The following is a 15,203-nucleotide window of genomic DNA, read 5'->3' on the forward strand; positions in this document are numbered from 1 at the left end:
CTGGAGCACTGCAGGATAGCTCAGCTACAGGGTGTTGTTGCTTCTCGCTAATGGGCAATGCCTTGTCCCGTAGCTCTCTCCTTCACCCGGGATATTTATCCCGAGCTCGGGATAAATGTTAACCCAACACAGAAGCAACTTTCCCAGGAATGCCTCTTTCCAGGGCAGCATGCCAGGGTACAGGAGTAGATCAAGTGTCTTTGCTGTGCACCAGTGCTTCTACACCCAAGGGTTTAGCTGCAGCATGTAGAGGTAATGGCAGTTCGGCCCAAAGACCCTTCCAGCCCAGTACCACCCAGGGCCAAAAACGGGTGAAGATGGGAAGCTCCTGGCTTCTACCTCTTTGCAGCTCAGGGACTTACTGAGCCAGCAGTGGCTTTCTGTATGACCAATTTGTCCTCTCAAAATCATATAAACTCTTGATGGCCCCAAAGTACTGCAACAAGGTGATCTACAGATTAATTGCACACTTGGCAGGGGGGAAGTGGGGTGGAAATTGAAACCATCCTTTTTAGGGTTGGAGGTGGTATCCCAAGGTTTAGATTAATGCAGTGAGAGAAGGCTTAATTTAAGAAGTAGTGCTATGCACACAGGAAAGCTCAACAAGGCTCTAGGGTGCAAAGACACCTGTCTTATCCACAGGCGCCAGCACATGCAGAGGGAGCTACTGCACTGTGCAACCAGTTCAAACTGTTTTCCAACCACAACAGCTGGCCATGGCAGCACCAATTATCCTGGTGCACTTCATGCAAAACACCCCAGCACTGACAAGATACTCACATACCTCACTGGTCTTCCAGAGGCCCAATAGACGTGCATAGAGCAAAGTTAACCTCTCAACCTAGCCAACATCTTGTGACATGAGTTCAGTGCTTTGCAGTAGCCCTGAGGTTTGTGGAGCAGAAGGGGAGTGGAGTTTGGACCAGGAGGACATGCTAGCTTGGCTCCAAGGTGCAGGTCTGCATGGGCCTTGCAGATACTCATGCAAGTGCCACAGTTTAGTAAGGAATGATCACAAGTAGCTGGCTGGTGGTATGACCAGAGGAAACAGCCTGCAGTGAATATGCATGTGGAACAAAACCAAGAGCTGGTGAAGACACAACAGAAGAGAAACTTCTAACAATCCCAAGATGTCCTTCCCTTGAGATTTCAGTTAAAAATTATTTTCAGAATTTCCCACTGGGGACAACAGCCTGGTCCTTATGACTTCTTCAGAAAATTTTATTTTTTAACAGGTCATTATATACCACATAGACCAATGTTTGTTTATATACTGTAGACATATGTCAGACTATGGCTTGGTGTCATAATGAATGTTCCAAATGCCTTTTTTAAAATCCATATGGGCAGGATGAAGGAAAAGATTTTTAAGCTGTTGCAAAACACTTTAGGAAAAATACAGTAGTATGTATACTTCTAATTTCCATGGTCTTGATTTAAAAGATAATGCCTTTCAAAAGTCCATAACAGTCCATGCACATAATGAGTATTAGAGAAATAGATAATGAGTAAATTTGATCGGCAATATCATCTGTAAAGAAAAACCTTCTGCCTTTTGAGCTTCTCTAGCTAGGTGGCATCTTTTTAAAACCAGTGCATTTTTTTGACACATTGTGGTAAGACTCCAGCATCATTTTCTTCTTGTCCCACACTTTCAATGTGTGCATCTGTCAGTGACATGCAGGGGGTCCACCTCACTCTTGCCTATCTATCCACTCCTCCCAAAACCTCTTTTCCACTTTGATTACTTCCATAATGTGTGGTTGACCTACACAGCTCTCTCCCAGCTCAGAATTTTATGATTATTTGAAACTGGTCAATTTGCCCAGTTATGCTGAAGGCAGAGCTGTGGCAGACCACATGTCTGAGGGCAAGAGAGGCTGGTGCTGTTTCCACTGGAGTCTGTGATCTTGGCTACAGCCCACCTGGCTAAGAACAGGACAAGTTATGAATGCTTCTTCCCCCTTCTGCAAACACTGATGACTTTATACCACATGAGGTTTAAAGGATGCATCACCTGCTGAATAGGCTTGGGTTCAAGGGCAGTCTAAAAGCATAGAGCAGAGTCCCGCTTACAGCGGGGTCTGCTGCAGGCTGTCAGTGCCAGCGCTGCGGGCACACCTGGAATAAAGCACCACTCAGCAGGCAAGTGGGGCACCAGGATCTGGCACCATGTTAGGGAAAAGAAGCTGCATTTATCTGAAGCACTTGACTCATCCAGGGTCTGTGGAGGACTGAGCTGCACAGACAGAGCATCCAACCCAGGGAATGGGCGAGGCAGGGAGGCAGGGGAGAAGGCTTTCAGACCCCATTCCCAGAAGCAGGCGAGGTATCTCTGTGTGCTAGACCCATGGAGGCCAGCTCTTTGGTTCAGGGGAAATTAATGGGTTGTTCTAAAGAACATCAAGCCATCTTTTCTGACCTAGTCCACATGGTTTTCAGGTTCACCCCCAGAGCGCCATATTCTATGGGTCAAACACCTTTGCTACTGCAAACTCCTACACAAAAGACCTCCTCCCTCCTATTATGAATGGGAGTCAGAGACAGAGATATCAATGTAGAAACCAGCACAGGAGGAGCAAAACTGTGAGGCAGAGAGAGACGACCACATGCTCATGCCGGCCAAGTGTGAGGCAATCAGAAGACTCCCGCTGTGTCCACCTTTTCCCCTCTGCTCCATCTCTTACAGGCAGCTGCTACTGAAGATCTTCTGCAAGATGGAAGTGATGACAAAATCTGTTTTTGTTAAATCTCTTCTTCCTCTTCACTAACAACATCCTTCAGGTCCTGAGGCCCCTGTTCTGCTCTCTCTTTTACATAGGCTGCCTTGATCTGTTCCAGCTCACACAGCTCTGCCTCCAGCTCTTCCCTGTGCATTGACCGCCGGTTCCTCAGCAGTTTCATGGGGAAGGGGTTTAAGTCATTGAAGGCAATGTTCATCAGCTTCCTATGAAGGAAAAGACAAGTCTGGTAAACTGATTTACTGGCTGGTAACAGATGCTACCAGATAGGCCAAGCATATCCCTGGGTAGGCAAAGAATAGGGCCTCGGATTTCAACTTGCTGAGCTCAGAAGTCACCAAGCAGCAGAGTCTTAAAGGAACCACAGCCAATTCCTTCTCACACAAACACCAACCCAAGCAAGGCTTTAAACAGTCTTACACCACACCCCCTTTTAAGGTACCAGTGTGCTGCCACCAGTCAGGAGACAGTGGATCAGAACCCAATTCTGATGGCCTCTGTGGGAGGAACATTCTTGATGTTGAGCTCTTCTGATCACAGAAATCTTCCTCTTAGACACATGTTGCCATTAAGGGTTGTGAGTGGTGGTGCGTTCCCAAATACCCCAACTACAGCTGCAAGAAACCTAGCAAGTGGCAGTACAAGTTCCAGCTGCTGCCAGAAGGAGGCTGGCCCAGACTTTGTGGCCTGCTCTGCTGTAGCATTCCTTTGCCCAAGCCAGAAAGACTTGAAATAACAACATTAAGGGGAAGTCAAAAAGGTACAAACTGATCCATGTCCCATGGAACTGACAAAGTGCATGCATCTCTCCTAACAGACTGGTCACAAATCTTTTTAGGCTGACCTAACAGGCAAGCAAGTACAAACCCAGGATGGAAGGTTTTCTACAACCCACAGTCCTACCTGCCATCCGTGATCATTCTTGTGAAAAAGCGTAGATACTGGTAGATCTCCACACTGTCATGAATTCTTAGAATTTCCTCCTCGTTGTATTTAAAAATCGCAAGAGCATAGCGGAAAATCACCTGGAGGGTTGAAAGATATTTGGGTTGACACAGTCTTAGGCAGTTGAGAGACCAGGCCCTCCTGGCATAAAACACGGGGTGGGGCACACAACGCTGCAGTACAGGCTGGACACTGAGCTTCTCCTGCTCTCAATAGGCTGTGTTAGGGCAGGCCTACCTAAAGAAGCTCAGAGCTAATCCTATGAGAGTGGTCCTCCATAAGCTAATTTACAGCCCCAGAGCATACCAGGTCCTCCAAAATGACCCCAAAGGGATTTCACAAAGGTTCTCTGGTTCTCCCTACGCACAAGGGCAATGCAAGACTCACGTTTTCAGACACTAACCCTTCTTCTGCTCTCTGTATCTGTCATACTTTCAGCTGTCTCTGGGTCACAGAGCAGAAGACACCATGGCCTGTCAGAAAGCTATTTCATGCAGGACTACGTGCTAAAAAGTGCCAGGGACACTGTGCACAGCATCAGGGACTAGCTCTGCCTATCAGCAGCAAGTACACAGACAGCACAGAGGCTGGGAGGCATCAAACAGGCGGGATAGGACAACAGGCTCAACCCCACATCTCTTTGACACATGTGTATGTCCATCGCCCTGCCGTCATGTCATGGATGTGGTACAGATGGAAGGAAGGCCTAGACTGAGAGTTGCACCTTAGTTCCCTCGTACAAGAAGGCATCCCACACTCGCAGAAGGATGTCGCTGACCAGGCTGTCCACAAAGGCCACCAGAAACCAATTGAAGGTGATGAGTGAGACATCAATCCGGTACTGCTCAAAATGAGCCATGAGACGAGGCAGCTTCTCTGACAGGAAGTCTTTGAAGACTCTCTGATCTACCTAAAGTTGACAAAAAAGAAAACTATGAAGTCCTAGCTAAGAGCAGTCCTGGTGTTTGAGAAGAGTAGTGGTACAACTGGACAGCGGCTCATGCATGCCACAGCAATCACTGGTGCTGCTTTCTATCTAACCACACCCTAGGAAAAGCGGAGGTTCCTTTCTCTCCCAAACATTCAAAATTACTGAGCAGAGTACTTGTATGCTGTACCCAGTGAAAGGTGTGGAGCAGAAACAGGGTCAAGATACAAGCAGAGATACATACATTCTTCTCACTCAGAGGATCATATTCCTTCCCAACCTCAAAGTCAAGAGGGAAAATGCTGCCCCATCTTCCTGCGTCAGTCTTACTGGGATTTTCTGTGATGTCATGAGCATCCAACTGAATGACAGGGATTAAAACCTGCCCAGGTCTGAATGACCGCGCATGGCCCAACAAAATAAACACCTAGAATCTCTCTGACTTCACAAGCAGGACCTGACCTTCTCACTTGGCTTCTCTTTGTGGTCTGAGTACTTTCTGTGCTCTGCTTCTGGTTGCATGAGTCAGGACACAGAAATGCAGTTGGTGAGATCCTTGACCCAGGTTTATAAAGGCTTCATCTCAGGGAAGGCGTGGCTTCATGAGAGGAAGTACTGAGGAGCAAGACCATGGTTAGGTCTTCCCCTTTGCCATACACACTACTGCCCCAGCTGTGGCACAGTGGTACAAACCAGATGAGGTGATATGCTTGGTCTTTAAAATCTGCAAGAGCTAAACCTTAAGTTTTCTGGCCAACTCAGAGCTTTCACTTTATCAAGCCAACCCTCAAAGCATCACCCTAGACCTTCCTCTTTATGTGGGTCTTGGCTAGACTTTCAGAGACCAACCATGAGGTCAGGAAGCCTTTCTGAAAAAGGCTCCCTCAGCTGACAGTCTTTTCTCACCAAATGCGGGGAGCCTCTATGTCTTCAGTCTGCCATGTTTTCCCTGTCAATCACTATTTTTCAAGTATTGAGCACTGCCTAATAAATCTCACAGCTAACACTACCTACTTCGGGTAGACATTTTGCTATCTGCACAGTGATTTGGCTGCTTCTGCAGTCTGTGGCTTGGCTTCTCCACCAGTCCACCACTGTCCCAGTAAACATTAGTCAACCAATTCAGTGGCACAATCAGACACTCTCAGTTACCGATGCCTGTAGCCTCATCTACTGTGGACCCACAGATACAACCCTCTTCTCTCTAAAGGGACCACACACAATGAAGACACTGAGGTCACAGCCAGGCTCAACAGACTGGGCACTGCTGGGTGTGGGTGTATGGGCACACAATTACAGTTCCATTCAACTATATGGGATTTATCTGCCTCTGCATCTGCCTGGGGGACATAGATAATATGTCTTCAAAACCTTGAAATCCAGTGACTTTGAACCAGGACGGTAAGTTACGCACAGAACAACATTTTACATCAGAGGGCTTTCTGATCTGCAGGCAACCCCAAAGCCAGAACTAACACTGTATTTTATCATGAACTGAGGCAAGTACAGTAAATATAAAAACCTCAGTATTTTCTTCCATCTGCACATGGCACTCCAAAGGGCTGCAGAATGGTGTCTTATTCATACTTAGTTTTACACATGTCAGAGTTTACTGCTTCACCTCTACTAGGCCCTCCCTAAAATAAATAACCGTGCAATTAATAGGCACCTTCCTTCTGACTAATCTGACCTTCAGGTGACTACTCAGGAGTGGTGCCCCATTTCCTAGTGTTGGGGATCAATTTTGCTGCTCCTGTGCATGTAACAACTTTGTCCTCTCAAGTATACAAGACCTCTGCAATGGAAGGGACTACAAGGTGGTATCACTGTCCTGTCAGAAATCACAGTGCAGGTTGACTGCTTGCTTTTAAACCTTTACTGTAAGTTGCTGTATCAGAGTCCAAGCAGATGGGATGATGCCCAGCTCACCTGTGACGTTATCAGTGTGTCACTGTAGTAGTCTGCCGGCATTAGGTTTTCCACAATATGGACTAGGCACCAGAAAGCACTTTCCTCATCTTCCAGGACCAGGAGGGCAACAGCTGCCAATCTGTGATAGACAAGGCATGGTCAGGCAATGCAACACTACAGGAGAAGACACAGGCCAGCACAGGAACTTCAGAATCGAAGATTCCTCTTGGCATGTCTCTAGCTCCATGACCATCCAAACCATCAAACTTGGCAGGACAGCTGGTCAGAGGGGCAAGTGATCTGTTCTGCAGTTTTCTGAAGGAACCATGGGGCTGTGATTTTCTTTCCCATGTGCCTCTGTCAGCAAACAGGAAGCATCAAATACAGAACTGGTGTGTCAAAGCCAGACTCCCCAACTAATGGGATGTTCTGTAGATCTGCTGAAGTTAGCAGTGTGCTGCTTTTGGCTGTTTCAGTACAGGAAAGAGCTCCCTCAGAGATACTCCATATTATGTGACATAGCTCACCTTCCCACACATTCTCCTACAGCCCTTACCTCCTTCAGCTCTGTCTTACACCTTTTCAGCCAGACCAGAAAGATGAGCTTTAATATCAAGGGCTCTCTAGAGTGGAAAATGTCTTTCTGAAGACTGTCCAAAGAACAACAGGAATAGGTTACACAGACTTTCCTCATGTGAAAAGGTCCAACCAGAAATTCCTTTCTTTCAGCTAGTACCTGGTGCCTCTTTTACTTGGCGGCACACTTCTTAGAAGTCTGGTTTTATCTTTCCTATAGCCTTCTTTGGGAAGTGAAAGCTTTTAGATTCCTGAACCTTGTCTTTCCAGACAGAACAACCCCAGTTTCCTCAGCCTGTCATGTCACTTGCTACAACTCCCTCATCTCTAACACTTCCCAACATTTCCTCCAACCCTACTAAGCAAAAAGAGGAATCACCAGGGTGGTGTTCTGCTGAGCACACAAAGACTTAGAAATCCAGCCCCAGTCTCCTGCTGTTATTCTGGGACTGCCTCACTCCTATAGCTGCTCCTTCCTATTCTGTAACTATGGAGATGCCAAAAAAGTGCATCCTGTTCCTTGCTTGATCCCAACAACCACACTGGGTGAAAAAAGACACCAGATGCAGAATTCTGCAGGAAAATACTGAGAGCTACGACACAACTCTAGAGAGGCAGGAGCCTCAGGTTGCTTGAATCACAGCCTAGAGCACGTGTCTACACCTTCTCAGTGCTATCCCATGAAGAAGCAGTATACCTGGCTCCTCACCTGTTCAGTCCCTGGCAGTATCCAATGGCAGGATTGTGCCAGGAGAATGCCAGCAACACCCTCCGGAGCCTGGGGATGAGTTGGGAGGTGGGAGAGGAAAAATGTTTGTTGTTGGTCAGAGTGCGGGGCAGGTCGAGTTCAATCTGCCGGCAGGCAGGGTGCTCTGTGCTTTTGCTCTGCTGTAACAGCCGCTGGTAGTGGTCAGGTAGATGATTGCCATGCCGGCTGACAATCCACCTCCAGACCCGTTGCCGATGCTCCACTGGAATGCCACTTCGGATCAGGCTTTTCAGCTCTGCAGAGGGGGTCAGCTCTCCACCACTGTTCCACCTGTCACGGAGGGGCTTTTCCACTACTTCCTGGCTCCGCAGGTTGTTGGACTTTATCTCCAGGGCTTGGATTTTGGCCAGAAGTTTCCAGTCCTCAACTTCATAGTCAGGTACAGTCATAAACCCATACTCATCATACTCACTGGGGAGACACAAGGCAGAGATTAGCTCAAAGGACAGTGCTGGTACCTGCATTAAGGGCCACTCACTGTTTGCGACCATGCCAGCTACAGCCTGCTGCCAGGTTCCTGTCACCCATGCTGGAGCACAGGTACTTGTCCTTCACTCCTCTGGAAGCTGCACACGACAATCTGTCGTGCCCACTGTCTCAGACCCTTGAAGACAAATGAGAGTATGCAGCAATGGCATACACACAGGAACTCAAGTTTAACTCTAAGCTACAGCACAACCTCATCAGACCTCTCTCACCTACTCCCCTGACCCTAAGGGAGTATCTAGCTCAACCCGTGTACCTTCTCCCTACCACGTCCTAGCACAGAGACAGTTCTGTAGGAAGGGACTGCAAAGACTTTGAGGCATCAGACCAAAGAACAGAGATCCACAGTCCCTTCTGATGTGCCCTTGTACACAATGCAAATCTCCTACTGATCAGAAAACACCAGAAGCACTGATAGTACAGCTTGTTGAGGGTTTGCACATCATCTGTCCACAGGCTGGGATACTTGTAAGAAATCATTATATCCTTGACAGAGAGACAAAGCCTGGCCTTGGAGTCTTATCTCCAAAGCTATCTCAAGAATTCTGCGAGTCTGACCAACCTGATGAAATAGAAACTGCTACAGAACTGGGGCACTAACTGGGCAGGAGAACACACACACAAATGCAAGGGCGCCAGCAGCACTGGTGGCAAGGCTCTCTGGAGGCCTCCAGTCCAGCCCCCCTTCATTGCAAGATTGTCCCCAGCACTAGAACAGGGCAACGGTGGTTTTCTATGGCTGGGACTCAAAAACTCCAAAGGATGGAGATACCCCACCTCCCAGGTGGCCTCCTCTCCTACAGAAGGAGTAATCCTCATGTCAAGTGTTTACCTTCCATGCACACCATAGGTGTTGTCGATATCTCACAGAAAATGAAATGTTCCACTAAGTAATAACAATGGATCACGTGAGCTCTGCAAAACAGAATCTGGTGGTCAGAGGAGGGAACAGGGAGATAGGGAGGCATTTGTTTTACAACTCTATCCTTAAAGAACTGAAAGACTGATAAAAGGAAACATCCTGCCTCAGAAGATGCCAAAAGCTGCCTATTAAAGTAAAAAGGAAGACAGCTAATTGGGATGTTTATGCACGTTGGTAAGAACTAAAACTAAATGTCCTTCAGGTGAACTAAAAATCATGCCCATAGGTCAGAAAGCCCCCTGCTCAAATAAGCCCCTTACTTGCTGAGCATGCGTGGCAAATTGAAAGGGAGCTGTACATTTAAGATGAAATGAGAAAGAAACTAACCAATGATTAGCTGGGGGCAGGACTATTAGCTGTGATTGACACATTTAACTGTATAAATAGCTTGTAGTTCCTTGCTGCTGTGTTCCTGCTTTGTGGAGTTACCACCTAGCACCCATCTTTGCAAATATGAAATGAATAAAATACCTCGCTCTGTGTGTATTTTATGTGATTTGCACACTGGGTGAATGAACCCACTTTCGGAAAACAGTTTTGGTGACCCAGAGGGGACCGCACTGACAGCCTCACCTGGACCATCTTGCTGTACCCAACGGGGAGAAGGGGACTGATTGTACTCCAGCACTCACCGACCTACTGATCGGGGACTCCCATCAGCTCATCTCCTGCATTCAAGCGCTAAGTGGCACATGGCGTAATGCTATTTGAAGGAGGTATTTTAAGGGGAAAAGGGGGCAAGACTGAGATCTTTCAAGGAAGCAGTTGGAGTTGGTTTTTGTATTAGCTCTGCACAAGATGCATCAGGAAATATATGCAGCAACAGTGCAGTTTCGTTTCTACACATTGTATTTGTGACATAGGGAGAAAATCCCTCATTTTGTATTTGGAATTTGTTGTGTATGAAATGCTGGGGTCTTTTTTGGTACCAAATTGGGTTCCACTGCTTCCAGGAAGGGTCCTTTTTGTTCTCCCATAGGATGCATCATAAAGAATTGGAGTAAATTTGGAGGGGACCCCATGACTAAGAACAAATTTAAACAGTATTACAATCAATGGTGGCTACAATATCAACTAAAGGATGGTGAAAGATGGCCTGAAAATGGGTCTTTGAAATATAACACTATATTAGAGCTAATGTTGTTTTGTCAAAGAAATGAGAAATGGGACGAGATACTGCATGTTGATTTGTTCTTTATATTAAGAGACAACTAGGATAAGGGAAAAAAGTGTGGTCTGGTGGATTCAAAACATCAGAATGGAATATATTCTTTAACAAAGAAAAGGGAAAAAAGGAAAAAGAAAGTTTGAGCTGTGCTGACTGTAAGATGGAAAGAAACAGGTCAGAGGATATGAGAAAGATACTCAGCTATTGGTAGCCCCTCTGAAACAGTTAGGATTGGAGTCTGTAAGTAGGGAGTTTTGAAAACACGCTCAAGTGACTTACAGCTGGGGTGCTGAAAAACACATATGTCATTCTAATTGTTGTTTTGTGCTAGACAAGTAAAACATCTGTATTTAGATAACACAGGCATGAGATAGGCATGTTCAGTAGGCTGCCTCTAAATCTAAGATTCCTGCCCTGCTGTGGGAATGATCAAAGCACAGTGGTAAATTATGCATGTGAATCCTTGAAATATGGGCAAAAACAGCAGCTTCAGTGACCACCTAGGAAGGACGGAGCTCCACAGTGCCTGCATCCCCACTTGTGTGCCTCTTCCCGGTTGCCACTTCGGGGATCCCTTGGTTAGTGAGGTAACGAAAACAAATTTACTCTTTGCATTTCAACCACGGTTTTGTGATTGTTCCTGTGTCCTGCCTGTGCTGGCTCAGACATGTGGCGCAGTCAGCAGGATCCAGAAACACTTAGGCCATGGCTGGAAAAAAAGTCGGGGACTGGGGAGGCCACAGTGTTGACTCCCCATATTCTGGGATGGCCCAGTACTGAGCACTGGACCCCCATGGCCACTCTTCTGACTACACCAGCTCCACCAGAAGCATGGCTTGAAATAGATGACAGGGCGGTGGTTACCCCCCACCGCAGACAACTAAAACGGCTACACGCAGGTTGCCACAGAAAGCAGCATCAGATTCTTCTCACAAGTTAGCGGGGAGATTGGGATGGTTATTAGTTACCAGCCTTAGAGCACTTGACAGTGAATTTGTTGCATTACAGAGTAAAATAAGAGAACTGGTAAAAGAAGTCGGGACTTTACAAGATGCAAAGGCAATCACACAAGAAGTAATTACTACTCAAGCAGAGTGGTACGTGACAGGTTTGATTGGAATGTGCTAGATCAAATCTATAGCTGTCGTTGCTGTTTAGCTATTAATGGGCAGGCTTCTGCGCTTGCCACAGGGCTTGCTTGCCTTACTATGTGTTAGAATCTAGTCCTTGCCAGTGGCTGCTTTTTTGCTTTCACTGCTGTATTGCTGGTCATCTGACTCCGCTGTGCATGGGAACATTTTGGTAACACCAGTGGCTTATGCGTGGGATACAGGACCCAGTCCAGATAGGGTAGCAGTAACAACAAGTATCAAAACATAGTTTTTGAGAGGAGTGCCTGCCTCACTAAAACCCTTGATTATACCAGCAGTGACAAATACAGAAGGTAATACAGACACCCCAGCAAATACCTTGAGGAAAATTGGGGCTGTAATTTAGGGACCATCTGTTCAGGTGGTGAATAAAGGAAAGCCAGCAAAACCAAAAGGAGTTACAGCACAAGGAAACAAATGCAGAACGATCTTGTACAAGCCAGTGTCCCAAGATCAGAAATATATGGGCTGATAACTAGTGGTAAGGGACCTTTAAGCAAGTCTAAGGTAAGCGTTGTTGGTGCTACAGGGAATAAAACTTTGAGGCTGTTTTTACAGCCTATGGAGCTCACAACTGGGAATACCAAATTAACACATGAATTCCACTATATGCCAGAATGTTCTTTACTATTACTTACACAGGATTTACTCTGTAAATTAAATGTGCAATTAACCTTCTCTGAAGATTCTGCCTAGTTACATATTCCCCCAGAGAACACATGGAGAGCCCAGGTATGCCTGCTAATTGAGAAGGATCCTGCAGAAGAAGGAAATATTCCAGGTGAAGTATTAGATGCTGTAATACCTGTGGATTGGTCATCAGGAATGCCGGGAATGAAACTGTAGTGTAGACTGAACTAAAATTAGGACGCCAGCCATTAAGAGAGGAACAACACCCTATTAAACTGGAAGCCCAGAATGGATTAGAACCAGTGATAAATTCCTTTTTAGAACATGGACAGTTAAGGGAATGTCAGTCAGAATACAATACTGCTGTTTTGCCCGTAAAGAAGCTTCACTCTCAGGAATACAGGTTAGTAAAAAATTTACCATAAATCAACATAAGAACTACAGATGTACACCCTGTGGTCCCAAATCCATACACCCTCCTTGCCTCAATTCCTGACAGTAACACTTATTTTACAGTGTTGGACTTGAAAGATGCTTTCTTTTCTTACCTCTGGGAGAACAGTCAGACCATCTTTGCCTTTGAATGGGAAAACCCAGCTACAGGACAGAAGATGCAGCTCTATTGGACTGTCCTTCCCCAAGGGTTCAAAAATAACCCCACATTGTTTGGTAATGCATTGGCGAAGGAATTAGAGCAATGGCACAACGGGTATAATGCCATAACGCTGTTACAGTATGTAGACGATTTACTGACTGGTTCAGATACCTATGAAGAGTGTTTGGAAGCCACAACCAGCTTGCTTAATTTTCTGGGTTCAGCAGGTTACTGAGTTTCTAAAAGGAAGGACCAGATAGGGAAGGAAAGGATCCAATATATGGGATGTGAAGTTACAGAGAGAATTTTAAGTGCTGAAAGAAAGAAGGCCATTTGCAGAATTGCTTTACCAACCTCAAAGAAACAATTAAGGGGATTTTTAAGTATGGCTGGGTAGTGTAGGCTATGGATCCCTAATTTCAGACTAATTGCCACGCCATTATATGCTGCCACAAAAGGAGCAGAGGGATTCTGGAATGGACAACACAATGTCATAAAAGTTTTGATAAAGTTAAGAGAAATTAATGGAAGCCCCTGCCTTAGCGCTCCCAAATCTGGGATATATGAACATGAAAGACAGCAAGTGGTGTTGGGAGTGCTGGCACAAAAACTGGGGAGCTGGAAAAGACCAGTGGGATACTGTTTGAAACAATTGGATGAGGTTGGTAAAGGCTGGCCCACCTGCTTGAGGGCAGTAGCAGCGACTGTAGCCTTAATTGAGAAGTCTCAAAAACTGACACTGGGTCAACCAATTACTGTGTTAGTACCTCATGCTGCATCGTCTCTCCTTGAAAACAAGCGACACCACTGAATTCCCCTGAATAGGTTAGTGAGACATCAAGTCATATTACTAGAACAAGATGATGTCACACTTTCCCTAACCTCCACCTTAAATCCTGTGCAGTAATGCAGGGAATTTCCAAGTTTTTACAGATTAAGTGGTAACTACACACCCCCTGGAGGCCTCAGTCTAGTGGGGAGGTAGAAAGGATGAATCAGACCCTCAAGACGCAAGTTTCTAAGCTTTGCCAGGAAGCACACCCTAAATGGAGAGAAGCCCTACCTTTAGCTCTTTTGCAAATTCAAATAACCCCCTAGGGTTAAGGAGGGGGTAAGCCCCTTTGAGATAGTATATGGGAAAGCATACCCCACAAACCTTTTAAATGTTAAGGGAGACCAAATACATGTACGAGGACAGGCTGCAATCAAATAATATTTTCTCTCTTGCAGACTTTGTCTTCACTACACAGGTGCCTAAATGGCTTCTCTTCCCTTGGACGCACCAGCCCACCCATTCCAGCCAGGAGACACTGTCTACGTAAAAGTCTGGAAAGATGCATCACTGAAAGAAGAATGGAAAGGTCCCTATACTGTGCTATTGGAGACCAGTACTGCGGTTAAGTTGGAAGGAATTGATTCCTGGTTTCATTATACAAAGGTGAAAAGGGTCCAAAGGCCTGACCAAGACAATGGACTTCCACCCGAACTGGAGAATTTAGACTTTGATTGACCAGAGACTCTCAATGAACTGTGCCTAGGAAACAGGTCTTGCCTATGTAGAGATTAAGTGCCTATTTTTCCCATGAGGATAATTACAGAACACCCTTAGAAAGCATTGTTAAGTTAACTATGACAAGAAGAAACCGTAGATAGTGTAGTAATATTCAGCATTTATTGTCTGTAAAGGAAATTTAATCTTACAATTTATGCAGTCATTTCGGAGAATCCACAGCAGCAGCAGTTTGACTACACGTCTTCCACTACCAATATCCACTGCAAACCCCTCAGATGGGGAAATCTTAGTTCTAGATTTAAATCAAACCTTTGAAAACTGAATAGCTAATAATTCAATAACAGGAGGTAAAGTAATTGCATTTGGATGTTACTACAGGTCATGGGGTTTGTACCTACATAAATTTAAATTCTAAGGATTGTTGTTTTCACACCCCAAATATTACTGAAAAACTAGATGATTAATTAGACTAAATAAAACAAGTGGCAAAGTCAAGCTAGGACATAAGGGCTTCAATAAAAGTGGGATGGTTAAACAAAATGTTACATAAACTTGAATTCTCCCTTACTGGATGGTTGCAAAGCTTGTTACAATGCTGTAATTATGACTCTGATTCCTTCTGTATTATTAGGATGTGTTAAGAGTACGATAGTAAGACAAGTTACAAAAATTATATACTGCTTATGAAAAGGAGACTTACAAGACTCATGAAAAAGGTCTCATAGTCTCAAAGGGGGGGAAAAATTATATCCCGCAGAAAATGAAATGTTCCACTAAGTAATAACAATGGATCACGTGAGCTCTGCAAAACAGAATCTGGTGGTCAGAGGAGGGAACAGGGAGATAGGGAGGCATTTGTTTTACAACT

General features: G+C 45.5%; 1 protein-coding gene across 4 annotated transcripts in view; it reads right to left on the bottom strand.

Annotated features, from left to right (window-relative positions):
• Positions 1 to 1,239: 1,239 nt before the first annotated feature.
• TBC1D2 (TBC1 domain family member 2) overlaps positions 1,240 to 15,203 on the bottom strand; it is a 28,283-nt gene continuing 14,319 nt past the window's right edge. For 3 of the 4 annotated variants that reach the window (XM_075080010.1, XM_075080012.1, XM_075080013.1), the window contains 5 exons: positions 7,811 to 8,281; positions 6,544 to 6,664; positions 4,411 to 4,596; positions 3,645 to 3,766; positions 1,240 to 2,947 (listed from right to left, as the gene is read on the bottom strand). In XM_075080010.1, the coding sequence (XP_074936111.1) occupies positions 2,746 to 2,947; positions 3,645 to 3,766; positions 4,411 to 4,596; positions 6,544 to 6,664; positions 7,811 to 8,281 (1,102 nt within the window). In that variant the 3' untranslated portion in view covers positions 1,240 to 2,745. The remainder of the gene's footprint in view (positions 2,948 to 3,644; positions 3,767 to 4,410; positions 4,597 to 6,543; positions 6,665 to 7,810; positions 8,282 to 15,203) is intronic. The other variant, XM_075080011.1, reaches the window with a different exon arrangement.

The sequence above is a fragment of the Phalacrocorax aristotelis genome, chromosome Z (assembly GCF_949628215.1).
Source record: "Phalacrocorax aristotelis chromosome Z, bGulAri2.1, whole genome shotgun sequence".
In the NCBI taxonomy this organism is placed as follows: Eukaryota; Metazoa; Chordata; class Aves; order Suliformes; family Phalacrocoracidae; genus Phalacrocorax; species Phalacrocorax aristotelis.